Raw genomic sequence first — 25,173 nt, 5'->3', positions numbered from 1 at the left:
CCGAAGCGTCTGACTCATTCTGGGCTCGGGAAGTGTTATCCCAGGCAGTATTCCTAAAACAACTTCCAGTTCCTGGCAGGGAGTGCTCTGAGTATGGGAGAGCGCGCTCTTCAAAGTCAAGTCGGCTGTCCCCACGGGAAGGGGGCTGAAGTGACCAGGATGTCGGGCTCCAGGCCCAGCATTCTCCCTCAGCCTGGGAAGTCCTGGTGCCAAGCGAGGGGTGTTCCGGAGGCCCGAGTGGGGTGGCTGCGGTGCTTTCAGAACCACCCCATGTGCCCCTTGTCCAGGGCCCCAGGGCTGCGCTGCCCCAGGCACAAACACCCACCTTGGCCTCCCACTTGGGCGGGTCCTCGGAGCTCTCTGCTTCATGGCCAGGGCGACCCATGCTTGGTCCTGTGATTGCACACATCAGTGGGTGTGGGTGACATTGTCAGTGTCTGTAGGTGACACACACTTACACACACACCACCTGTCTGAGTCTGCACCACCCTGTCAGAGGCTGGCGAGCTGTGCAGAGAGCTGCCCTGGAGTGCTGGGCCCGGCGTCCCTGAGCGCCTCCTCTGTGTGCGGCGCCCAGCGTCCTCTCTGGGAGCCAGGAGGGGAGGGCGGGAGGAAGGCGGGACCCCAGGTCATCTTCGCCCTCGCAGAATCTGCGGGTGCTCATGCCTGGTTTTCCCGAGGTGGAGGGCGGCTCAGTTTGTGTTTTGTTTCTGCCACGTTTGCTAATGCCAGGCTTTGAATCCTTAATTAAGCTTGAACTTTAATTCTATAAAAGGTGAGAAATTCCTAAATTTATACAATACATGAAAATGAGAAGGTGTGCAGTGTACTCTCGGCCCAGTTAATGACCCCTCAACACAGCAGGAGTCGGGCAGGTGTCTCAGACCAGCACCGCAACGCGCGCTGCCCCCAGGGCAGTGGAGGAAAGGCCCTGCCTGGTGCCAGGCCCCCGTGGGGACCACCATGCCATGCACATGTCCCTGTGGATCTGCCCAGAGCCCTTGGTGGGCCTCGGGCTGGTCTCATTTATGGGCCGTATGGTGATTCTCCTTCTGTGATTTGGGTTCAGGAACCTCGGCGCCACCCAGCCTCACTTTCCAGGGCGCGAGCGCTGGAGGGGTGTCTGCGCTGTCTTATCTTGACCCTTCCTCTCGCCCCGCCTGGCAGGAGTGGGAGCTGAAGAACGGCACGTAGAGACGCGGACGCTCCGGCTCCCGTGGCGTCGCCCCTCCAGTGACCCGGGGAGCGCCGGAGGCTCCAGCAGCGGAAGGACGCCTGGGGCCGGGACCCAGACCCGCTCACGTGTCTCCTCTCTACTGTCCAATGGTTCCCCTTAAAGAGATTTACTTGTAACGCTTTGGCTTCCAACTTCATTTGTTAAAAGACAAAGAGGGACGGATGGAGAAGCCGTCCGTGGCCGGTGGAGAAGCCGCTTCCCTCTCCCCAGTCAGGTGGGCGCTTGGACCAGCTTCAGCCCAGCCCGGGCCGACGGCGAGCGGCGGCCGGTGGACGGCGCGGACGGCCTGGCCCGCGCGCCCCGCGCCGCCCGGCCTGGGTGTGGTGCGGCCGGCGGCCCGTGCTCCCGCAGGAGGACCCTGGCTTGCAGCCGCGGCGCCAGCAGCACGCCTTCCCCGAGGCGCGGCGCCCCCGCCCCGCACGCCGGGCCCTGTCACTGTCACTGGGGTAAAGGCGTGACACAATTGTGCTGTGAAGCGTTTTTTACCTTTTTTTTTTTTTAACTTTCTGGACAGATGCTTTTGTCACCAGGACATGAAAAGCTGCCACTGGTTTTAAACTTTGAAACTCTCTCCTCGCTGCGTGTCACACTCAGCTCCAAGGGCTTTGCCGAGATTCTCTGTCCTGTTTTGTTAATTATTTGTCCTGCTTTTGAGAGGCAGCAGAGTGTTCTGACACTGCATGAATGTGTGTCCTTTCCCACTTTTCCCGACACCGGAGCCCTTTCTACCCACCCCGAGCCAGCAGGCCACCCTCAGAGAACTGGGCGACCTCGGGCAACGCTCACACTCGTTCCTGGTGGGCGCGTCAGTGCTTTGAAAGGCGGCGGGTTCTGGAAACTGTACAACTTAGGACAGAAGAGGGCCCTTGAGAGAAGTAAACACTCGGTTTACGTCCTGCCTTGGGGCGTGGCCGTCCAGGTGGGGCCCCGTGGTTTCCATGTTTGCCCCCAGAGGGGTGTTTCTGGGAGCGGTCAGTCAGGAAGGCGTGAAGGGCGGCCAGGCCCACGGGTAGAGCTAGATCTGGTCTGAGAACCAGGCCAGCCCCCCTTGGTCAGACGGGGGCCTCTCGGGAGCCCTCCTTGTGGGAGGGGGACCCCCTGCCGCAGAGACCCGAGTTCCCCTGAGCCCTCCGCACCCCAAGTCACACAAGGAGACAGGCCGGCTCTCCCCGCAGGGGCTGCAGGCCTGCCGCTTACTGCTTGGGATGTGTCTCACCCGATAAGGGAACAGGAGGCCAGAAAGCCGCCTGCCTGCGTTTCCCCCCCAGACGTGCCCACGAGCGCATCCCGGGGCGGCCATGTCTCCCGCCGGCCTTGCTGGTCCGGGCTGGGGTTGGCACAGCCCTGAGGTCTTGCTCGGGCTGTTTGGTTTCACTGAGCAGAGCAGGGGAGCAGGCTCACTGCCAAGGGAGGCCCTCCAGCAGGGCGCGCGCGTCCGCCGAGTCCACCGGACACTTGGATGGGTCTCAGAGCCGTCTGCCTGGTGCATCTCCAGCTCGTAGGCCGTCAGCTGGCGCCCTCACCCTTCCCCGCCCTCCGCGGTTTGTGTGGCAGGTGGAGGGCACCTCACCAGCACGTACACAGTTGCCCCTCCCCCGCCGTCCCCAGTTAATCCAGGTAGGAAGTGGGGAGGGAGGGGCCTCCCCAAGCCCAGGGCCATCTTCCCGGCACTCCTGTTCGTCCATCAGCGCAGGAAGCTGGACCACTTGGCATCATATGAAGCTAATTTTCCGTAAAGGGAAAATGTTTGACCTTCCATAGCTTCTTGCTGCCTTCCGGTCAAATTAATAGTCTCCAGTTAAACCTCTGCGGCTGTCCTGATTGGCAGCCAACTCTGCCCCAGACGAGGGCCAGATTTCGACGGTTATTAAGAAGGGAAGATGTGAGCATTGTGTGTTCATGAGCTGAGCCCAGCACAGGTGGGCGGTCACTGGCAGGTGGACCATTAGCAGAGGTCACCTCCACCATCTCCATGGGTCACACCATTGGTGCCAGAGCCAAGGTTTGGACCCTGCTCTTCAGACACCTGGCATACATAGTTTGTGTTTTTAAAAAACAGCTTTTTAAATTGACTTTCATAACCATAAGCCTTTTAAAGAGGATGGTGCGTTCAACCCCGCTGCGTCCTCCCCGTGGAAGGCGAGGCCGCCAACGCCCGGCTCCTTTGATACCATGTTTCCTCTTGATGTTTTTACATTTGATAAGAAAGTCAGTTTAAAGCATTTGCTTCAAAATAAGTTATTTATTTGTATATGTTCAACAAGTATAGTTTTAATTTATGTCTGTGCCTGTTAGACGCACCGTGGACACCTGGTCAGAACTCTGACAGGGACCTCGTTACCCTCCCAAAACACGCCCCAGGGACACGGGCGGCCATGAGACAGCTGTGACGGCCAGGCTCAGGGCAGGGTCGGGGGGGGGGGCAGCCCGACCTAGGCCCTCGCTCCTGGGGTGCAGGTCCCATTCCGCTGGGAGAAGTCAGATTCCTCAAGAGCTGTCATCCGCTCCTGACAGAAATAGTGATGGTCTGAGGGTGCCCTGTCACCCCTGATGTGGGCCAGGTGGAGTCCGCCCAAGGAGGGTCAGGCGGGCCCGACTGTGGGTGTCCAGGGAGCCAGCAGCACCCTGCCCACTCCCCCAGCCTCAGGATGGCCCTCGGAGGGGGTGCAGGGAGGGTCTGCGGTGGTCCCAGATGCTTTCCCGAGCGCTTCGGGGACCACACGTGCAAAAGCAGTCTTGTCCCTTCGGTTCAGACACCTTGGTGCGGTCCAGCCTGACATCCACCTCCCTCCTCTCGCGCATCCGTGAGTAGGTTTGAGCTGTTTCTAGGCACCCAGGATCACTCTGATAGGCTGCAGTTGTTCTGCCTTTCGGACAGTCTGTCTCAAAAAGTGTGTGTCCTGGGCCCTGAAGGCCCCCCACTCCCCAAGGAAGGAGTTTTAGATTCTTGTTAATCGTGGCAACAATTTGCAATTTAGGTACAGGTGTCCAGGGGGCAGCTTTGAAGCTGGGGTGGGCGTAGGGTTTTGGGGAAGCTCATTTGCTGTGGTCCCATCTTTCCAGAACACCTGTCAGCACACTGTTGGGAAGGACATGTGAATTTTGCCCACAGACCTAGTTCACCAGGCGCTGTTCTGTTTATTCACCTCGTCCCGTCTGTCAGGAACCTTCCCAGGCTGGGCACAGGGGCGGCGCGCTGGGGCGGGGCCTCTCCCGCCAGGGAGGTGGTGTGGACGCCGCGTCTGCACCCCTGCCCGTCCCTGCACCGCCGGCGGCGGGGGCTGCCCTGCGGGTGCAGCAGGCAGCGCCCTCCTCGGCTCATAAAACGGTCACGGCAACACTTACATGTTAAACTGTTGCCTTCCTCTTTTTCTTCCCTAAAATAATTGTTTAATGAGAACAATAATCTCCGCTCCTGGCCTGGTTTTAAAGAGGGGGTTTTGTTGTCGCCAGTACTGTCTTCTCCCCACGCCGGGCCGCGTTGATACTGTGAAATAAACTCCAGCTGGTGAAGTAACACTCTCATGCCTCGCACCGCGGCGCAGCACCGCCCGCCTCCGCCCCGGCCGCAGCGGGCAGCCTGTCATTTCTCAAGGTGGGAAAGCGTCCCGCCCAGAGAACTGTCGGCCTCACGCGCGTCCTTTTTGCCATCTTTTGTGAAATATTTCCAGTTGCGTTCTTCCAGGAAAGCTTAACTTCACGGTGTTGTTACAAGTGTCACCAGGCGTTTCCAGTTGTTGCCATGGAAGAAGTTTTCCAGGTGGGATCATCAAGACCCTCATTCTTAGGGACCAAAGGTGTTTTTAATAAGATACTCTTTGATTTTCTAATGAGAAAGGGAACATTACCTTTAAATTTCAACATCAGCTTTTAAATTACAGGTACTCAGCACCAATTGACCATGGCTCTAAGTTGTAAAATGTTTTCATATTAAGAATGTAATTATTTCCTTATTGTATTTTTTAAAAACAAAAGTCGTATTTAAAAATTCTCTTTGAAAGAAACAAGCAAGAAACAGGAAAGATTTTTTAATTAAATATGTTGGCAGTGCCCATTTTAAATAACTGTAAATATATTTTTCACTGTGTTTCTCAATGTATTTAATTCATAAAGTAAAAAAATTTATCAGAAGAAACTTGCATTGGAAATACTCGTTCTCAGCCCATTTGCCCGATCTGTAGTAGCCTCACCTGAACTTTCTGCTTTACGACAGGAGTTTTCTACAGTTTCACACGCTGTAGCCCGACCGGCGCCCCGCGGCGTGCCTCGACGTGTGTAACTAATAAACTCCGCTCTTCCCACCCGGCCTCCGTGTCTTGACCAGCTTGGCTCCTGGGCGGACAGGGAGGGCCTTCCCCCTAAATGGAGGGGGTGTTAGGCTCGGGGTGGGGCCCGCGCTTTGTGTCTTGGGCGAGAATCCTCTTTCCCAAAAGAAGCAGTGTTTTTAAAAAATGGCTTTTAGTCCCCAGGCCTGACCAGTCACATCCAGGAACGCTGGCCCCTGCGGAGTGCCGGCTTTGCGCCTGGGGGCCCGGGGCCCGAACGGGTGTGACTGCCCTCAGGGTGCTCACTCCAGCCAAGGAGTAAACAGGTCACGTGTAAACAGGTCACTCCCAGTGCAGGGCTCATGGAGAGTTCCCGAACCACTGGAGACAGCTGCCTTCGGGGCAGTTGGCAGGGTTTGCGGGGTGGGCATTTGAGCTAGGTCGTGGCGCTTAAATAGGAGTTCAGCAGGAAGAGAGGCGAGGGAGGCCCGGCAGGAGCAGAGGGTGAGAGCCCAGCCCCCGGGCAGAGGGGCAGCTGAGCAGCTGAGCAGCTGGTACCTGGGCCAGGGGCTGGGGCTGGGGGTAAGGTGGAAGGCGAGTCCGGAGGAGCGGGCTGGAGTCAGACCGAGGCCTCCGGTTGGGCAGAGGGGAGACTGTGGAGTGCGCCCAGGGCTCCCTGTGTTGGGGGGATGGCAGATTTCTGGTTTTAGAAAGACCACTGCCAGTGGGACAAGAGGGGTCAGAGTGGAGGCCCAGGCAGGCCTGTGCAGCTGCGCTCGGCTGGTACCAGGGGCAGAAATGTCCCTGGGGGTGTGCACGCCCACCCAAGGGCCAGTGCAGACACAGGTCGGACAGAGGAGCCCAGGGGCCGTCCCCACTGTCACCTGATGTAACACACGGGGTGGCCACAGCTTGGTCAGAGCGGCGAGGGTGAGGTCGTGAGCTCGGGCCTGGCCGGAGCACAGCCTGCAGGACACCTGGGTCCACAGGCAGGAGAGGCATGTCTGATGGTGGGAGGCGTGGCCTGTGTGTATGACCCGGGGATGCCCAGGTGACAAACGACCCAGCTAGACCCACCTTTCAGAGCTGGAGGACCAGGTGACCCTGCCGTGCCTCCGTGCCCCTCATCATCCTCTGCCTGGGGCATGGGGTGGGCGTTGGCTGGTCCGTCCGAAGTAACTAGGGACACTTCCCTTGTCAGAATGAGGCCCCCGTCCTGGAGGGGGAGGCGAGGTCCGTTCTCCAGGCTGCCTTTGGTGACAGGAAAATCATCCATGTGCTGTCGGCGCCCTTCGAGAAACCACGAGGCAGCCCTCCTGCCCACCACTCTGTCCGGTGGAGGGTCACTCGTCTCCCCGAGGGGCCCGGTTAGGCTTTATTAAACCTGCTTTCAACTGATGCTCCTCCAGCCCTAAACACGAGTCACGTCCTGGTGGGCTGTCGGATGGAAAGGTAGCGCCTCGTTAATTTCTTATAAAACTTAGCAAAACGACACCGGGGCTCTTGGCTTTGCTTCTTAAAACCACGGGGACGACTCGGGTCTCCATCACGTGAGCTGTAATTCTGGGAGCAGGCAACACAAACCTTCCCCGGCATAAATCAGGAGCCAGCTCATCAATGGGAGGCAGGGAAAACATGAGCCGATGTCTGCGGCCCAGAAATTTTACGATGGAAACTTCATCAATTTTATGATGCTGTTAAAAATGGCCATCTTTTCATGTGACAGGACCAATTAGTCAAGAAACGGTGTAGGAAACATAGCAGGAACAAGGGCCCGGTGAAGTGGGTCCAGTGTACTGGTCTCCTGGACTGAGGGGCTAATCCCAGCTGGTCCTGGACGCCGAGCGGGCTGGTCTCTCCTGGAACCGCACCCCCCTCCCCCGGGCCAGTGCAGAGCCGAGAGCTGACCACTTCCGTCCTCGGGGAGGCTGGCCTCCGACCGGGAGGGCTGTCCGTTTACTAAGCATGTCTTCTTATTCTGATGCTCTGACACCCGGGACCTCACTGACCCTGGAGGGACAGCCAGTTCCTAGAGACGGTCAAGGACTCACCAGCAAACACACAAGTTCATGTGTGAACCAACCAGTCCAGAGTCCACACCCCCACCACCTCCTTTATGAGGCTCACAAGTCTGGACCACCATCCCCCTCCCTCATCACCCCAGGGCCAGGTACCCCACAGCTGGGGCCAGCCCTGCGTCCCAGAGCAAACTGAGATACCCAGACCGGCCCCCCAAGGCTGCTTGCCCTGCCTCGCTTGTTCCTTCCTGTGAAACCACTGAAGGCTCTTCCCACCCCCACCCCCACCCCCGCCCCTGGACGCCTCAGTGCTTCCCCACCTGGCCCTGCGTGGCCTGGCGGGGTGCGGCCCCTCCTCTTGGGAACGGGGAGTACAAGGAACTGACCTTTTCAGTGGCAGCCTCTCCTGACCTGCTGGCCTCCGCATGCTGCGTAATAATAAAGCCTGTGGTTTAAAACACCCCGGTCCCATGGAAAAGGCACAGCTGGGCACCGAGTGTCTGCTGCACACATATCGAGTGACGAGAGACTTACCCGTCCCTGAAACGTCCTGCAAGACACTAACTGAGCTGAAACCCCTTTCTCTGTGGGTTATCTTCCCAGCAGGATGAACACTCCTGTTTTCTTCCACTAACCATTCATTCACTTACTCCTTTGGGGAATATTTACTGAGCACTCACTGTGCTGGGGGCACTTGGAGGCAGGAAAGCCGACTAAACTGGCAGCATCTGCCCCTCCCTGCAGCTGGTGACAGACACGCGTGTTAAACAGGCGACCTCGCTAATACACACGTCATTATACGTCGTGGGCCAGGCGTCGTGAAGCCAAAACAGACGTCACGGAGAGCCAGCCCAGTCCCCGAGATCCCGCCCTGCCGCGGTCTTAAACCACACGCCCAACCCGGGGTCCCAGTCAGGCGTGTGGGGACGCTTTACCTTCTCTCTCCCGCTTCTGTGTTTGTCACGACAAATATTGTTAAGCGGTACGGACGCTACCACGATCCCTTTCTGCCTCCCACACTGTCCACAAGGGGCAGCTTGCCTTTGAACCACCTCTTGGTGGGTAAGAAGGTGTCTTTGTGGGTTTTCCCCCCATCTTTTTTCACTGAGGGACAGTTGATTTACAGTGTTGCAGGTGCACAGCACAGCGACTCAGTTCTACATACGTATATAAATCTATTCTTTTTCAGATGCTTTCCCTTTGCAGGTCACTACAAGGTAGTGAGTACAGCCCCCTGTGCGCCACAGTGGGACCTTGGTGGTTTTCTATTTTACGTAGGTTAATCCCATACCAGCTTTCCCCCACTTTGGAAAGTGCACAGATCACACGTTCTTGCACACTTTTAAATCTAAGCGTGCTCTTCTGCTTCACAAATGAGTTAACACTCAGACACAGCAGCCGCCTCCATACCCGCCCCCCGCCGGCCCCTCCCCCGGTCTCCGCCTCCGGAACAGCAGAGAAGTCTGAGCCCTTCTGACCCCCCCGCGTAAGTAGTCTGTTCATTCTGTTTAGAACTTTGTAGGACTTTTTTCTTCCGGCATCCCTGGGTGGGCGGGAATTTTTAGGACTTTTTCATCTTTATGGTTCAAATTCTGAAATTCTTAGAGAATGGACTTGATACTGTTACCGGGAAAAGGGAAATGAGAATTACCTCGGTTCTTAGTCTCCCGGAAAAAAAAGAATTTTTAACCAGAGACAGCGTGATATCAGCAAGATTTTTATTAGGAAAGTAAAATGGTAGTAAAAGATGGTACACCCCCGAGAGCTGGGAGGGGCCGTCCGAGAGAGGAGAGGTGGCGCCGCTCCTGTTCTGCCGCCTTGTGTCCTGGCTTAGGGGCGCGTCTGTGATTGATTGATTGATTGACTGACTAACGGCTCAGGTTCTCTGAGTGATCAGGCTGATCGACAGCTCGGGTCCCTGGTGCTCTGGCGCACCCGTCCCCTTCGGGGCGGGTTCTTGCGCGGGAAGCACACGGAGAAGCCTAGGGAGGGCTCGTGCTGCGATGTTAATGACACTGAGAGGAGCCCTGGGTCCGGTGGCGCCGGGTCCTCTTCTGCGCAGCTGCAGCGTTTTGATTTTAACTGGCTTCTTTTGCTGGCCTTCATTTAGAGAAAGTAAAAATTTCTGGAGTCCCTTATCCTGAATGCAGACAGACTGTTATTTTCTGAGTTGCTCCTCCCCTCCCCCACCCCGCCCGGTGCTCACTTCTGTCTGACTTACTGCGTCAGCCTTCGGAGCTGCAGGCTCAGAGTGTTCTCAGCTGTCTGCGGGGGTTGATTCCCGAGGAAGCCTGCTGCACGGTGAGCTCACTGGTCTCTTACAAGGCTTTTATCCTTGTCCCTCATCCCTTTCCCATGTCTGGAGATGTGCAGTCCGCTCTCTGCAGTGGGGACACCGTGTCACACAGTCACCTTCTGCTTTTGATTGTCCTTAATGCAAGTAAATGCTAATTCTGTTCTCGCGTCTTCACTTTCCTCCCTCATCTCCCTCCGGCGACTCCCCTTCCTACTCAGGCTGGGACCGCCACTATCTTGTTTCAAAGACGGTGTGGTTTCTTGCATTTCACATCGAGATGCGATGCATACAATTTCTAAAGTTTCCTCCAGCCCCCTGTAATAAACTCCCCTCCACAACCTGTGCCTTCTCCCCGCACCCGCCGCGGCGCTCCCGCTGTCTCAGGGCAGCCTGTCTTCCTGGCCCCGCTGACGCTGCGGTGGTTTCTTCCCAGTTACTTCTTCTTGAATGAGGAGCGCTCCCTTCAGACCACGTATTTCCCGCTCACGAGCTGTGTGTCCTGTCTCCGCCTTGCTGCCCTTTTATATGCTGAAGGCATTCTTGTTTTCCATGTTAATCTGGAAGGCAGAGTGAGGGGCACAGGCCCCAGACCAGTCGTGAGTATCCAGCAGGCCATCACTGAATGTGCATGTCTGGAATTGACCCCGTGGCCTAGTGTGAAGCCTGTAGATCAAGCATTTACTTCTTCATCTGCGGTGGTTCTTTGTCCCAAACTCAGGGACATGTTGTGGCCCCACTTCTGGCTTGGGGTGAGGGTAGGGGCACGTGTGGCTCAAGATAAGGACAGTGAGCTCTAGGGATTCCTTTGGGATGACCATGTGACCTGGCCAGAGCCTCTAGACTTTATAAGAGGATGATGCCCAGTCTGGAGCTGCTGCAGCCATTTTGTGACCTGAGAACACCTACGTGCCTCCGCCTGAGCAGTGGACTGTGGCTAGGAGAAACAGTCACACCAAAAGTCTCCATTTAATACTGTGATGCAAAGCTCGAGGGATGTAGGTTTCTATTCTGAGAGTGACTGCCATGCACAGAGACTGCTCACTTTAGGACCGAAGATGCTACCAGGGATACACCTGTAGCCGGACAGATGGGTGGTCCTCGTGCAGTGAGGGAGAGCGTGCATCACCGGCCCTGGGGGGAGGCTCAGTCAGAGGGGCTGGGAAGGCCTGGCCAGAGGGTGGACCGCGGGAGGGGGCTCGGGACGACTCAGGTGCTGTCGGGAAGCGGGGCCCCGCTGTGAACCGGCAGCTCGATGCTCCAGGCTAGAAGGAGGGGCTCAGGAGGCTGAGCCTTGACGGGTGAAGGCATGGCCCCCACTCGCTCAGCCGCGAAGGCCTGGGGTCACCTCTGGCCGGTCTGTGCTCAGGTGTGACACTCTCAGCTCTGGCCCGTTGCTCGCAGCCACAGAGGCCTGGTGACGTGTGTGCAGACAGAAGGCCCGGCCCCACGGGGCTGGCCCAGCCGGAGCCGCCTGTCGGGGCCGCTTTTCTCTCTCTCGGTGCAGTGGGGCTTTCTCAGAAGGGTCCTGATTTCAACTTTGCACAAATCCCCGCAGAAAGGGTGTTGATTTTGACACCAGCCTCAGCACCTGCTGGGGTATCTCCTGCAGGGGGACCCCAGCTGTGCCTGACGGATGGGGCTCGGGGCCTGCCAACTGAGAAATGAGGTGACCGCCTCTTCTGGGGGTCCCCACAGGCAGCGAGTGCCCCTCCAGCCCTGAGACGGCTCACCTTCCCGAAGGAGGCCGCCAGGCCCTCGGAGGGACCTGTTTTCGACGATGTAGGATTGTCTTGGCTTCCTCGGTGACTGGCCATTTCTGCTTGAGTGGCAGGGTCGGGGCTGAGGACAGCGGCTTTGGAGGAAGTGTTTTTCCTCCACTGATTCCAATCTGTCTGTTCCACTGAGATTCACTGCTACCTGATGACTCTGGACTTGGGTGTCTTGGGTGAAAGCCAGTTTGAGTCCTCCAGGAATTTGGGGTTTTGCTGGAGGTTTAGAGCAAAGCCTCTTATTTGGGCTAAAAATGATTTTCCCCTCCAAGTGCCTCAGTTCCCTGGTCTGTAGACAGGGGACCCTCACGCCTGCCCTGCTGACGAGAAGTGAAGGTGTGGCCACAGCGCCCGCACTTTGTGGCCGGTCACATGGGCATGTTTGTGTCCTCGTCATCCTGACAGGAAGCTGTCACTGGCTGTGACATGGGGCAGTCCTAGGGCTGTGACCCCTACAGGGTCCCCGTGGCCCCCACGTGGCCCCCTCTCCGAGTCTGGTCCATCATTACAGGAAAAGTTTCCAGGTGCATCGACGTGGGAGGAGCAAGCCTCTCATCACACCTGCCGGCCCTTCCAGGGGGAAGACCCTCGGAAGAGCCCCCGGCACGCTGACGCCAGCCAGAGAGGAGGGAGTTCTCACCCCCCTGGTTCCTGGCGGTTAGAACAGGGAGAGGAAATGGCCCAATTCCGACGTCCTCCAAACACACTGCTGGTGCCGCCTCCACGTCTGTCTTGTCTCTCCACACACACTACACACATCACATCACATCACACTCACACACACGCACACACAGACACCACGCACACAGATATGTACACACTCCTCTCTGTCCCCTGGGCGGCATCCCAGCCTGGATGGTCCCAACTCCTGCCTGTCTCACCGCCGCCTCCTCCTGGTCCTGCGGGCCCGGCTCAAATGTGCCTCTCATGGAAGATGGATTCGGGTCACTGGGCCCCTGCTGGACCATGTGGTCACTGTCAGCTTCCCCACTGGCCTGGGTTCTCCTTCAGGGCCCAGGGGTCTCATCTCGTCCACTCGCGGGTCCGGCCCAGGGCCTGGCACCGGCTCAAGGGGCCTGAGGTCTGGGAGGAGGTGTTTGAGGTGTTGACACTAAACCCTGTCTGCAAGGATGGATTACAGCCCAGAGGAGGGGGGGGGTGTCAGTGTGTGAGTTGTGTGTGTGTGTGTGCGTGTGTGAGTGTGCAGGTATATGTCTGTGTGTCTGTATGCGTGTGTGTGTGTGTGTGCGCGCGCGCATGCAGGGGTGGCGGGCTGCTCTCACATCCAAGCCGGGCCACACTCACCTGCCCCCGTCCCCCTCAGACACCAAGTGCGAAGCCAGAAACAGAAGGCCGCCACTCCAGGTGTGCGGAGCAGGCCCCTTCTTTTTTCCTATGCAGCCACGTAGAGGGCCTCCTGGAGCAGCTTTCCCAAACCCGAGGGCTCCCCGTCAGGGCAAAGGCCGCCCGCTGACCACGACGGGGCTTGCCCTCCAGCTCCTGGCTCCTCTCGCTGCAGAGGCCTCCGTGCCTCCCCGGGCCCGTGGCTGCGCCCCGGGGCCCCTCCGCCGGCCGTCGGGGGAAGTGAGCCACGCTGGGGGAAGTATGTGAGGACGCGGTGACATTACCACGTTGCAGGTGGCACGTTCTGGATCCAGCAACTGAGACGGTCAGTGTCATGGCCCCCTTCCTGCTCCCAGCCCTGCTCGGAGTCCCTGGTCCCAGGTTCTGGGGCCAGGGTGTGTGTGTGTTCAGGGAAAGGTTTACAAACAGCATTATAATAAGGCAAACACTGATCATATTCATTTAATCTTTGTTAAAAGCATCACAAATTATTTATTGATTTTTAAAAAGGAAAAGTAAGAAAGAATTGATCGCCTCTCTGTATGTGCATATACGGAGTCTGGGCTCGACCTGGTGGAATGGAACATCAGCTGCCCACAGCAGGTGCCGGCTCGCGCCCGGGTGCCCGGGGGTCCCTGCACGTCAGATAGACCCTCAAACGTGTAACCAGATGACCCCGCAGACCTACGTGTCCATCTATATGGTTACAGGGCAGGAAAAGTGTAAGGTTATAGATGCCAACTCTTCCCCCAAAAGGTTTTTAATAGAAATAATAACATAAAATACAAGAAAAATACAAAGAGCTAAGGAGAAACCCCACCCAAACAGCGAGAGACGGAGCAGAGGGTCTGGGGAGGTCCAAGGGGTTGCCACCCGCAGGCCCAGGCGAGCTGGGGGCTGTGTCCCAGGGACTCCGTGCCGGACGGTCCTGATGGGCGTCTGACCCTGGTCCGCCGCTCACCAGACAGGCCGGGTTGGGTGTGCGGCCGGACACAAGGTTTACTAAGGTGTGTCTGGAGACTGCAGGCGGGCAGGGAGCAGGCAAGGGCCCTGAAAATCCAGCCTCTTCCCACACAGACCCCCAGCTCCGGTCTCAGGTCCCCTGCCCCAGCCCCTCCCCAAGGAGGGTTTTGAGGACAACTTGCCAGGTGTGATCTGCAGGGTTGGGGCAGGCAGGGTGGGGAGGGGGATGTCTCTGCGCCTGCCCCTGTGACCTGCAGTGACCCCTTGCGAGCTGGTCTCAGAGTTGCTCTGAGTCCCCACGTGTGACCCCAGGGGGCTGGGCTCCAGGGACTCCCCCCAACTCCACAAAGACTGAGAGACTCCTGCGTGTGGGGCGGCCCTGGGCGTGAGGATCCATCCCCGGGTCCCCCCACCTCCCAGGCCCTGCTTCTTCTCTAAGGAGGTGGGTTAGCGTCCCCTAGACTTCATTCTGGACTCACCGCGGCCAGCGGGCTCCTAGCCTGGGCTGTGGTTTCCCCGCCGCTGAGGGGAAGGCCCCGACCACCTGGAAGCCCAGCCTGGGGGAGAGGAGTGGGGGGAGCAGGGGGTCCTGATTTTCAGTTTCAAGGCAAAAGGTGAAAACCCGCCCCCGTATACTCCTGGGGTCCCTGAATCTAAGCATCTGGGAGTGACCAGACTCGCACTGCACGGGGAGCAGAGGGCTGGTTCCTGGGGTGCCTCTGCTAATTGTCTTGCTGTGTGACCTTGGGAAAGTCACTCCCTCTCTGGGCCTCAGTTTCTGCATCTTCAAAAGGAGGGGCACACTCCTGGTGGCCCTTCCAGCTCTGCGTCCTAAACCTCTTCTGGTTCCTGGGTTTCTACCCGCGCCCCTCAAACTATGAGGAAGCACAGAACACTCCGCCCTTCCAGAGGCCGCGCCCCCCCCCCCACCCCGTGCCCACTAAGACGCGGGGCCCACCGTCGGGAAACGTGCTCGAGGGCGCCACCTACTGGCTGCCTGCAGAAGTGCAGGCACTGGCTCCCTTGGACCCCCGTGGGCCCCCAAAGGGGAGGGAGGGTGGGGAAAGTGGGGGCCAGGGAGAGCCTTTGCCCGGTGGGCTCCGGGAGACAAGGCTCCCAGGAGAGGCTGAGGAGCATCCCTGGGTGTTCTAGAAACGGGTTCCCGAGAATGGGGCTATTGCCTGGCGATAAAAATAGGAAGTTGAAAAAACCCTCCCCACCAAACGCAAACAGCTACCTAGAGAGGTATTTACATTATCTGCAGTTTAAAAACTGGAGGGACAGCGGGAGGGACTGGATTCTGGAGGGGTGGATGCCCTGCAGAGAGACGCCATGCGGGCAGGAGCCGCCTTCCTAGGGTTTGTGAGGAGGAAAGCAGGGCTGCAGTGTCCCTCTGCAGGGACAGGAGCCCGCGGTGCAGGGCCGGGTGGGTCTGTGGTTCTGAGAGTGCAGGCAGCCCAGCAGGCTCTTATCCCAGGCTCCAGGGGGGCCCAGCCTCGGCGTGAGGAGCTGGGCCCAGCCTTGGCTGGGGTGATGTGGTGTGGGCAGCCAGGGTGGCTGAGGACAGAGGAGTGACCAGGGTTTGGGGGGGGGGGTGCAGCCGGGCGGCGCCATGGGCCTGTGTCCAGGGAGGGTGGGAGCCGGCGGGTCCGCATGTGTCCGCGGGCTGGGCGGGCTTTAACTGGACAGAGGGGGCATCTGTCGCCTTGCGTGGGCGCAGCTGGAGGTGTCTTTTCCGAGGTCTCTGAGGGGGTGCCAGTCCCAGCCCCAGTGCCGGGGGCATGTGTGGTCCTGTGCTCTCCGCAGGGGATGAAGCGACAGACTGGAGAGAGTTCTGGGCGTGGGCCTCTGGTGCATCAGCTCACCAGGTAGCTGTGCATCTCCCGGGAGTTGATGCTCAGGACCACACCGGAGTGGTTCCCTGGAAACACAGAGACGCGGGCATGAACACACGCCCACCCTAGGCCGCAGGGCCAGAAAGAGACGGAGGGCCGTGCGGGACACAGTGTGGCCTCAGCCAGTGTGCGCGGGTCGTGCCTGGACGCAGGTGAGGAGGTGGTGAGGGTCTCTGGGCTTCCTGGGCGGGTGCCTGAGGGTGGGATCTCCCGGTGTTGTCACAAGCAGTGGACCCAGAGGGCCACTGGGGGTGAGGCTGCCACCCACCACACCCACTGACCTGCAGGGAGGCCGCCCTGGGCATCGGCAGCAGGGGGATGTAGGAGGGGCCGGGTCCCCCCCTGGTGGGGGGTGCTGCAGGGTGGCACGGCCAGGCGAGGCCCCGGGAGGCGGCGGGAGAGAGAAGGGCACAGTCAGGGTCAGAGACGCCAGGGTTAGCTGGGGGTCCTGGCTGAGATCTGACATCAGGGGTGGAGGAAGCAGCCGAGAGCATCCAGCGAGGCTGCGGGGGTACGGGGTCATGAGCCCCAGTTGCCGGGTGAGCCCTCATTAAGGCCCATCACCTGGCGGCCTCAGTTTTGTCATCTGTAACTTGGGGACAGTAATGGTGCCTCCTCTGAAAGACTGTGATGGGGCCCAGCAGGGAACTGCACCTGCGGATTTGGGCAGGGCCTGGAGCAGGCCAAGTGCTCCAGTAAACAATGCACTATTATTACTATTATTGCTCTTGGGGGCTCTCAGCAAACAGCTGCGGGGGCAGGAGAGCGGAACTCCTGTCTTCCCAGGACGCCCACCCCTCTGCCCAGGCTTGGGAAGCCTGGGTCCACAGGGAGCCTCAGCTGCCACCTCTCATGTGGGGTGTGACACCACCTGATGAAGGTGGGGGCCGGGCCATGCCGGAGGCTCTCCAACCACCCCTGCCCGGGGCGGCAGAGGGATGGGGCAGAGGGGTCCTTGGGGATGTGCAGGGAGCTGCCCTGAGCCTGGGGCTGCAGCCTGGGGGAGGGGCACAGGCTTTGGCTCCACCTCACGAGGGACTCGGGGAGGTTGAGTGGCCGTTCTGAACCTCGGCTGTCTCATCTGTCAAGCGGACACACGGCCAGTGCCTGCCTCCCAGGTTGGTCATCAGATCGTGTTGGGGGTCACTGGGCCTGCTCCTGGTGTGGAGTGAGGGGTTATTGTGTTCGAGGGGCTACAGATCCACTGGTCTGAGGATCTCAGCTGGGCTGGTGGGGGAAGGGATGATGGGGCCATTGTGCCAACAGTCAGGGATCCCACCAAGGTCGGGGAGCCAGAGGAAGGGCGGGGGTCTGCTCCTTGACCACTCTCGGGAGAAACTGTGGGACCCGGGCTTCGGGGCCAGGCCGGCCTGGGTTTGGATCCAAGGCCAGCCACTGTCCTGCTGTGCCTCCTGGGTGACTGACAACACCTCTCTGAGCCTTACCTCCAGCCATTTAAGAGGTGAGGATGGCAATTTCCACCTCTCACGGTTCCAGGGACACCAGGTACAGGTGTGAAAGGATAGAAGGACAGCAATACACAGGCGTCCACAGGTCTGATTTAGTCCCCACAGCAGCCCCAGGGCTCTGGTCATCACCTCGTCGGACAGAGAGGACACATCGCAGGGTCTGCCTGGCCCCAGGTCAGAAGGCGGCGGGGGGGACACGGGCGGGCAGGGAGGCGGGTTTCGGGGCGGGCGTTACCTAGAGTCTGTGGGTGGAGGTCATCATCTATTAACCCCTCACCCTGGATGGCGCTCTGCGCGCCCTGGCTGCGGCTCACGGGGCTGGTCATTTCCTGCTCCTTCTCGTTGTGCATCTGGGCATACACGGTCCTGCCGGGGCGTTTCCTGTGGGCAGAGGTGTGGCTCAGGGCTCTGCCCAGGACGCTGCCCTGCGGGCCCCAAACCACCCCTGTGCCTGGTGCTGACAAAGCTCCTGGGTCTGTCTCCTGCCCTGCCTCTGCTCCAAGCCACCTCCTCCAGGAAGCCCTCCCTCCTGTGAGCTCCCAGCAAGTGGAGTGCTCACTGTCCATCTGTCTCCTCTGAGAGCACGCTGCAGGGAGAGGGTAGTTTATCCTCCTTCATGTCCCTGTCACCTGGCACCTCTGGGAAAGCCACGTCCTGAGCTCTGGCTGGGTTGGCAGGTATGTGTTCCCAGGCAGCACAGGACACTGACTGGCTCTGAGAGGACTTTGCTGAGTCCTGTCTGGGTCCCAGGGCTGTGTTGTCCTCCCGTTCCCTCCTCTCCAGGGGCACAGGGAGAGGAGAGCTGGGATGGGGCTCAGGGCCCCCTGGGCCAGGCTCCTTTATGTCCAACATCCCAGTTAGTTGGAGCAAATGGCCCCATTTTACAGATGTGGGAACTAAGACTCTAGTGGGAGAACCAAACATTGACAGTTTTCTGGAAATATTTAGATGGCAGGATGCACACCCAGGCCCCAGGGTGGGTGGGGCTGTGATTGGTCCCAGGGGACTGTGGTACTTGGTGGCTGTAAACCTCTGAGACTTGGGGGCTAGTTCTTATGCAGCCAGGCCCAGCCCATGCCGGCTGATATGCCAACCAGGAAAGCCCATCTCTCTGGGCTCCACAGGCCATGTCAGAGCCTAAAGCCTCAGGACAGCTGGGGCATTTCTCTGCTGCCCAGCTCCTGTCTGCTCTGCTCTCCTGCCCTGGGGGACCTAGTGCTCCAGGGGAGCGCACTTACCCCATAATTGTGCTCCACTGTTTCCACGGCAGCCGCCTCCTCTCCACCTCCCCCCTCCCCCCGAATGACTAACTCAGTACTAAGCCCTCAGTGCACGGGGCACCAGGCTGGCCACTTACACCCTCCCCTCTCTCTTCTGGGCCTGACTCAAGGTCCTCCCCTTCCTCCTCCTTCCCCCTCCTCCAGATGCATGGCAGCAGTTTCCCTCTGGACCCTTTATGCTGCACGCGATAAATCCGAAGCAATTTGTGGAAACTGCAGTCCAGCCCTCAGAGGGTCTGAAGAACGCCATTTAAAGAGACCAAAATCCTGCCCCATTCCCCCAACCTGCCAGGCCTGCCTTCCGCTTCCCGGGCAGTTCCTGCCGCCCTGCAACCCTCAAAGTGCGCCTGGGGAAGCCCAAATGGGCATCTGCACCCAAACTGAGGTCGGAGGAGAAAGAGAAAGGGGCGGGGGAGGGGGCAACTCTGGCCTCCAGCCATTGCCTCCAATAAGGCTCTGACCTGGGAGGCGGCACCTAACCTGTTCTCAGACCCTGGGGACCCCCACACCCGGGGCCTGCGTCGGCCGAGCCTGAGCTGGGTCTCAGACGCGTGGTGACAAGGGAGGAGGGCATCGTAGGGTGCCTGCAGGGGCTGGGGGGCTGCGTCTGCTCCTGCCCCCCCACCCCTCCCCTCCCCCCTACTTAGTCCTCTTTTACAGATGAGGAAACTGAGGCTCAGGGAGGGGAAGAGAATGGCAGGGGCCACAGAGCTGGTCAGCAGCGGGTAGAATGGGGTCTTCGATGCTGACCCAGACCTACGGCCGTCTGGGCTGCCCCACAGGTTGGGGGCTGTTACTCAGAGTCAAGGGTGCTTGAGGACAGAGCCCCAGAAGGGTCCAGGGCTGAGGGAAGAGTGGGCTGGAGGAGGGACCCTTGGCCTCAGAGGAGCATGGAGTAGAGAATGAGCTGAGTTTCTCCATTGTCCCCAAGGGCGCGCTCGCCCAGGGAGACCCTGAGGCCGCTGGAGCTGAACCAGCAAGACGGGGAGAAACAGTGGGGTCAGATCTCGCCACTGCATTTTGCAGGAAGTAAGTCTGGTGACACTGCTTGGCTGTTATGCTCATTCCCAGGTCCAGAATCCAGGTGAGTTCAAATTCACCAGCCCCTTGGAGGTGCCCACAAGTAGTTCCAGCACAGTGGGTTACTAAACCCATTTTACAGATGCAGACCAAGGTCAGAGGGGAAGAGAGGCACTGCAACCCCTCCTGATGACTTGCTACCCCGCCCCTCCCACCCTGGGGGTCCTTGTGCAGCCCCTCTGTCTGGATGCAGGAGCTCTCAGGGAGACGGGGTGGACGAGTGATGGAGAAAGCGTGGAGGGGCACAGCCCGAGGTCGGACCCCTACTCCTTCCTCCTCAGCTTTGTGGCCCTGGGCACGTTGTTTAACCTCTCTGAGCCTGGGTTTCCTCATCCGTCAAATGGGCGTGGCCTCAGTGGGTGGAGAAGAGAGGAGGATGGAACCAGGGAGGGGTCCAGACAAGGCCCCTCCCCACCCACAGCCCACCACAGGCCCTCACGACCCTCTGAGGCCCTGCTGGGAAGTTGAGCCCAAGGCTCAAGATCAGCCCAGGGAGGGAAGCCTTGCCTTTTGAACTTGTAGAGGATGAAGGCCCCCACCGCGAAGAGCCCGATGACGAAGAGGACTGCCACCGCCCAGTAGCCGCCACCTCCTCCCAGCCTCGGAGAATCTGAGAACAAAGCAGGCCGTTAGCGGTCACCGTGGCACCCCGCGGCCTCCCTAGCTGGGAGGACGGCTCCCCTGATCTGGCAGGTTCTTCAGGCCTGGGTGTGGCTGGGAAGTGTGGGCAGATTTTACAGGATGAGGGGTCACGCTCTGCAGCTGCGGCCTTGGAGGAAACCCCGCCCTGGCCCCCAGGTCTCCCGCTGTGTAAACCCCAGCCCTGGCCACACGCCTGCGACGGCCGGAACTCCTCCGCCCAGACCTGCACTGTGCGGGCAGGGCTCTTCACAGGAGCAGAAGGCAGCCCTGCAGCTTCTGCGAAGCTCCTTGCCCCGCAGAGGGGAGGACAGTCCATGGGGGCGGGGGCAGAGACAAACGAAAACAAAAGCTCCGTGTTGCCTCTGCCAGGAGGGACAGTGGGGCCCTTCAGTCTGGCCGGGTTTCAACCGGGGCGACCACCCAGCCAGGAGGAGCATGTGGGCTGCGGAGGGGGCCCTCTGCTCCCCCCCACAGTGACGGGCATTGTCCGAGGGGCCGGGACGCACGCGCACCCACCCTGCAGGGCGAGCCCAGGCCAGGCCTCTCACCTGTGTCCACGTCCCTCATGGCCACCAGGACCCGGACCCCACCTCGCAGAAGGAAGCTGATCTTCTGTGCGTTCAGCGCCTGCTGGATGGCCGTGAGCCTCTGAAAGCACAGAGAGGGGGTGTGGGGGCCTCAGAGACCCATCCGGGGGAGCAGGACAGCCGGACAGACGTCCACCCCAACTCTCTTGCGCCGTGGGCCTGGGAGGGCCACTCAGCCTTGCTTGGCCTCAGTCGCCTCAGCCATAAAATGGGAATGCTGGCCACCAGCCAGCTCTCACCAAGAACCTACAATGGGACGCGAGGTGACCCAGACGGGGCCCTGCCCTCAGAGAGGTTCAGTTCAGTCCGGACCATGGAGTTGGGGAAACCCAGGGATGTTCCAGGAGGCCCCCAAGCCCGGACGTCATCAGAAAAGGCTTCTTGGAGGTAGAAGACCAAGAAGAGGACAAGATGGGGACAGGACAGGTGACCCAGGCAGGCGAGTGACCCCACACCCGAGGCGGAGAAGCCCCGGGAGGTGCCGTTGCTGGATCATGTGCGGGGGAGCAGCTGGCCTCTGGGGCGCCCAGCTGGTTGGCAACTCACAAGGGGTGTTCAGAAGGGAACCTATCAGCCCAGGTGGGTGTCAGGTGTCACCCTTCTGCACGGGTGGGTGCAGAGGTGCTGGGGAAGGAGGCCCTCCGAGGGATGGCGGTCCCCGCGGCTGCCGGTCCAGGGCCTCGGGAGGACATGCCTGGGGGGGCCTCTGCTTACCGCCTCCCTGAGCAGCATGGTAGCACCTGCCATTCCACGAGGACTGTTCCCCGCTCACGGGACCGATGGTCCTGAGTCAGGGACCGTGTAAACAAGAAGCCACCAGCCCCAGACTTGAAGGATCTGGAAGACCCCTGGTTCTGCCCTTGCCCTCGTGGCCCGGAGGGGTCCCCTAGCTTCCTGTTGTCCCGCTGTCCCTGTGGGTTTGCCGGGCTGCACATTTCATACAGATGGAACCACACGATCTATGGCTTTCTGTCCCGGCGTTCTTTCCCTGAGCGTCGTGTGTCCGAGGCTCATCCGAGTTGCAGCAGGTAGTAGAACTTCACCCCTTCTGCGGCTGAATAATCGTCCGCGGTGTGGTCACCTTCTGCTTATCCTCTTATCTGCGGGGGGGCATTTGGGTTGTTTCCACCTCGGGGATGTTATGACTGACGTCGCCATGAACCTCGGCGCGCACGCGTGCGTGTGGACACACATTTCCAGCTTTCTCGGGTACACCCGGGGCTGGGGCTGCGTGTCACACGGTAACTCTGTGCTGAACGGTTTGGAGACCCGCCAGACCGTTTCCATGGTGGCCGCACCTTTTACATGCCCCTCCCCAGCAGTGAACAAGGGGACGGCTCCTCCACGCGCTCGCCTGCGCTAGTTACTGTCTGCTTGTTAAGGAAGTACAGCCTCCCTAGAAGGCGTGCAGTGCTTCTGATTCATGGTCGAGTCTCCAGCTCAGCTGGATGGGGGCTGGTTTCTGCTCTGTCCTGGAATCCATGCCCGGGGGGTCTCCTGGACGGTGTCTGCCCACTTTCCAGTGGCCCTTGCTGTGAGGTGGGGGTGGTGCGGCCAGCTGAGCTGGCACGCCCCCTGGGAATTCATCGAGCCTGGTTCCCTGGTCCCCCCCTATTTCCACATCACTGTGACCTTGGAGGCCAGAGGCTGTAGCCACAAGGGGGTGGAGGGCGGGCTGCCTGCATCCGACAGTGATGGGCCAGAGGTAAGCTTTTACGTGACGGTGAGCCTCTGAGGTCCCCCTGCTTGTGGGGATGACCACCAGACCCTCAGCGTCGGGCGGAGGGAGGACCGCAGTCCGGTGGCCACAGGTACCTTGTCGCCTGTGGGGCTCCTCTTCCTCGTGGGCCTGGGAGGGGGCAGGAGCACATGCAGGTCGGCCGAGGTGGGCAGCCCCGGCTTTACAACGGTCACCAGCAGCTCTTCAGGGATGCTGGTCTCCTGCGGGGACACAGAGAGCCACTCTGATCGCCTGCCTTCTCTGTCCCCTGCCACACTCCAGGGCCCCCAGGAACACCCTCTCTCCCTACTTGGCCTATTAAGTCCCAGCCATGCCTGACCCTTGCACACCATGGGGATGGTCCCAGCATCCTGAGGTGTCCCTCAGCCTTTTGCCTCCACATCAGCCTCTGCTCGGCCAGGCCCACCCCTGCAGTTCATTCCTCACACGGTGGCCAAGGTGAGCAGGCCCCTCCCTGGCGACATCTTCCTAGGGGTCAGGACTCCTGAGCATATAATTCTCTCAACCCACAAAGCTTATGCAGGTCCCTCTGCCTCCTGGAAGTCCCACTCCATGCACATTCATCTGGCAAACTCCTGTTCATCCTTCAATGCCCAGGACAATGTTACCAGCATTATTAATGGGCCAAAGGGCGGCATGGTCGGGGTGGGCCTCAGCCTGCGACAGCCTTAGATGACTCTAGGGGGCTTGAGGGCCAAGGGCTTCGAGGGCCTGACGCACGGCCTTTGCTTTCTGTGAGCTCCCGGAAGATACCAATCACCCTGAGTCCTCGCTCCATAGCGAGTATGCAGCCCAGGAGAGAAACCCAGTGAATCAATGAAAATCACTTTAAAGAGATTCTGGACCGTTGAGGGACAGCAGCTGTGTCTTGGGCAAGCAGCTGGTGCTCACTAGATGTGCATGGAGGGAGCAGTCATGTCCCTACCCTGCAAAGTGACAGTCCAGCTATGTGTCCCCCAGGGCCAGGTAAGCGGCCCTAAATGGCTTCCAAGCACTGTCGTCAGCCGCCCTGAAGGCCAGATCACTGGAACTGCAGGGCAGCCCACCTGTCCTCCCCTGCCCTGCCCTGGGGGCTCCGGCCCCACCCCAGCTTCTCTGAGGCACCCACAGCCCGTAGGTGCTGAAGTGGCTCTGCCGCTGGTGGGCGGGGGGCACCTTGGAGAGGAGTCGGGACACCACCAGGCCAACGTCCTCTCTCCACTCAGGGGTGTTGGGATTGTGGGCGTCCAGGTCCTTGGAAAACTGCAGAGGCACCACCTGAAATTGATCTGGGAAGAAGCAGAGACGGGGATCTGGTCAGTTCCGGGCACCCGGCTCTGCTTCCTCCGTGGAGGGTGGCCACACCCCTGGACGGCCTGGGACTGGTCCTGGGTTTGGACCCTGTGGCCCACTTTTGGAAAACAAGATTCCTCCCTGTCTGTGCACCAGCAGCTGTCCCAGGCAGACCCATGTCACTGGCTGCCGTTTAGTAATAATACAACGACAAGGGCACAGAGATGGGGTGGTGAGGGCACGGCACTGACCTGGGAGGGCGCCCGGCACGCGCCAGCCTGTGAGACCTGCCCCATGAAACCTGCCCCATCAACTCGCAAGGGCAGACACACCCTACGAGGTTGGCCTCCCGTCCCTCAGGGGTCCACGGACTTTGGGCTGGTCCCCCCAATGGAATAAGAGTCCCCTGAGAGCAGAGGCCCCACCTTCTCTTTCTCTCTCATTTCCCAGGGTCCCCAACTCAGACACCTATTCTAGGACCACCAGCAGCGGGTGGTGAAGCGACCCCTGCACCAGGAGCCTCAGAGCTCACTGTAATCTCTCCATTTAGCTCCTGAGCCTCTGTGTCCTCCTTTGTGAAGACGGAGGCTTTGCGGGGATGAGCAGCGCAAGGCACAAGTGTGCTGTGAACTATGAACTCAGCATCTTGCCGTGCGGTGGAGATGATTGCTTCAGGGCTCAGGGCCAGGGGTGCACGTGTTTGTGAATGAAGGAACGGGTGGGGGCAAATATTTAACTGATGTCTGCTGTCCACAGGAGAGGCTGTTTTTAACGTGAAATGAGGTTTTACGGGTGTGACAACAGCAACATGACACTGGGCGGGGAGGGTCTTGTCCATTCATTGTGAATGTCTCCCCCCAGGAGGGGCGTGGAGCCCCCGTGAGCACAGAGCAAGGGGACCCAGGCTCAACAGGACGCTCGACCACGTCGGCATCATGAGTCCTCCTAAGGTCAGACAGTCACGTGACAGTCCTCGGGCCTGGCTCCTGGGAGGCAGGCGGTCCGGTGCCAGTCCCGGCCCTGTTGTTGCGGGGGGACCTTCTGACGTCCCTCAGCCGCGTGAGTGCCGAGGGAGGCCAGGGGCGGCAGAGCTGCACACGCCAGCCCCTCTGCCCGGCCCGCCCCCACGCTGAGGCGCCTGAGAAGGAGGGGATACGCTGCCCGTCCCAGGGCGGGTGGGGGGACTCACCCAGCACGCGGACCACCTTGGAGTCCTGCAGCACCGAGGTCCCGCAGGCGGCCTGCACCGTCACACGCACGTCCCCTGTGTCCCCAAACCGTGTCGTCACAGAGTTCTCCAGGGAAAGCAAGGGCT

The 25,173-nt window shown here is 59.8% G+C and overlaps 2 protein-coding genes and 1 long non-coding RNA gene across 17 annotated transcripts in view; 2 read left to right on the top strand and 1 right to left on the bottom strand.

Moving 5' to 3' along the window:
* AFAP1 (actin filament associated protein 1) overlaps positions 1-5,543 on the top strand; it is a 135,466-nt gene extending 129,923 nt beyond the window's left edge. For all 5 annotated transcript variants that reach the window (XM_074350853.1, XM_074350862.1, XM_074350869.1 and 2 more), the window contains one exon: positions 1,168-5,543. In XM_074350853.1, coding sequence (XP_074206954.1) covers positions 1,168-1,194 — 27 coding nt within the window. In that variant the 3' untranslated portion in view covers positions 1,195-5,543. The remainder of the gene's footprint in view (positions 1-1,167) is intronic.
* Positions 5,544-13,386: 7,843 nt separating this feature from the next.
* Positions 13,387-25,173, bottom strand: part of SORCS2 (sortilin related VPS10 domain containing receptor 2) — a 445,133-nt gene continuing 433,346 nt past the window's right edge. For 5 of the 11 annotated variants that reach the window (XM_074350798.1, XM_074350820.1, XM_074350821.1 and 2 more), the window contains 8 exons: positions 25,048-25,171; positions 23,742-23,854; positions 22,661-22,786; positions 20,807-20,906; positions 20,124-20,226; positions 17,492-17,637; positions 16,069-16,142; positions 14,481-15,813 (listed from right to left, as the gene is read on the bottom strand). In XM_074350798.1, the coding sequence (XP_074206899.1) occupies positions 15,790-15,813; positions 16,069-16,142; positions 17,492-17,637; positions 20,124-20,226; positions 20,807-20,906; positions 22,661-22,786; positions 23,742-23,854; positions 25,048-25,171 (810 nt within the window). In that variant the 3' untranslated portion in view covers positions 14,481-15,789. Of the gene's footprint in view, positions 14,450-14,480; positions 15,814-16,068; positions 16,143-17,491; positions 17,638-20,123; positions 20,227-20,806; positions 20,907-22,660; positions 22,787-23,741; positions 23,855-25,047; positions 25,172-25,173 lie in introns of those variants that run through there. The other 6 variants (XM_074350786.1, XM_074350815.1, XM_074350776.1 and 3 more) reach the window with 4 other exon arrangements.
* LOC141574671 (uncharacterized) lies at positions 17,649-20,117 on the top strand. The gene is made up of 3 exons (XR_012501646.1): positions 17,649-17,933; positions 18,681-19,318; positions 19,468-20,117. It is a non-coding gene; the product is annotated as an uncharacterized LOC141574671 (long non-coding RNA).

This window comes from Camelus bactrianus, chromosome 2 (genome assembly GCF_048773025.1).
Source record: "Camelus bactrianus isolate YW-2024 breed Bactrian camel chromosome 2, ASM4877302v1, whole genome shotgun sequence".
Taxonomy (NCBI): Eukaryota; Metazoa; Chordata; class Mammalia; order Artiodactyla; family Camelidae; genus Camelus; species Camelus bactrianus.
This window is presented reverse-complemented; position numbering and strand designations above follow the sequence as displayed.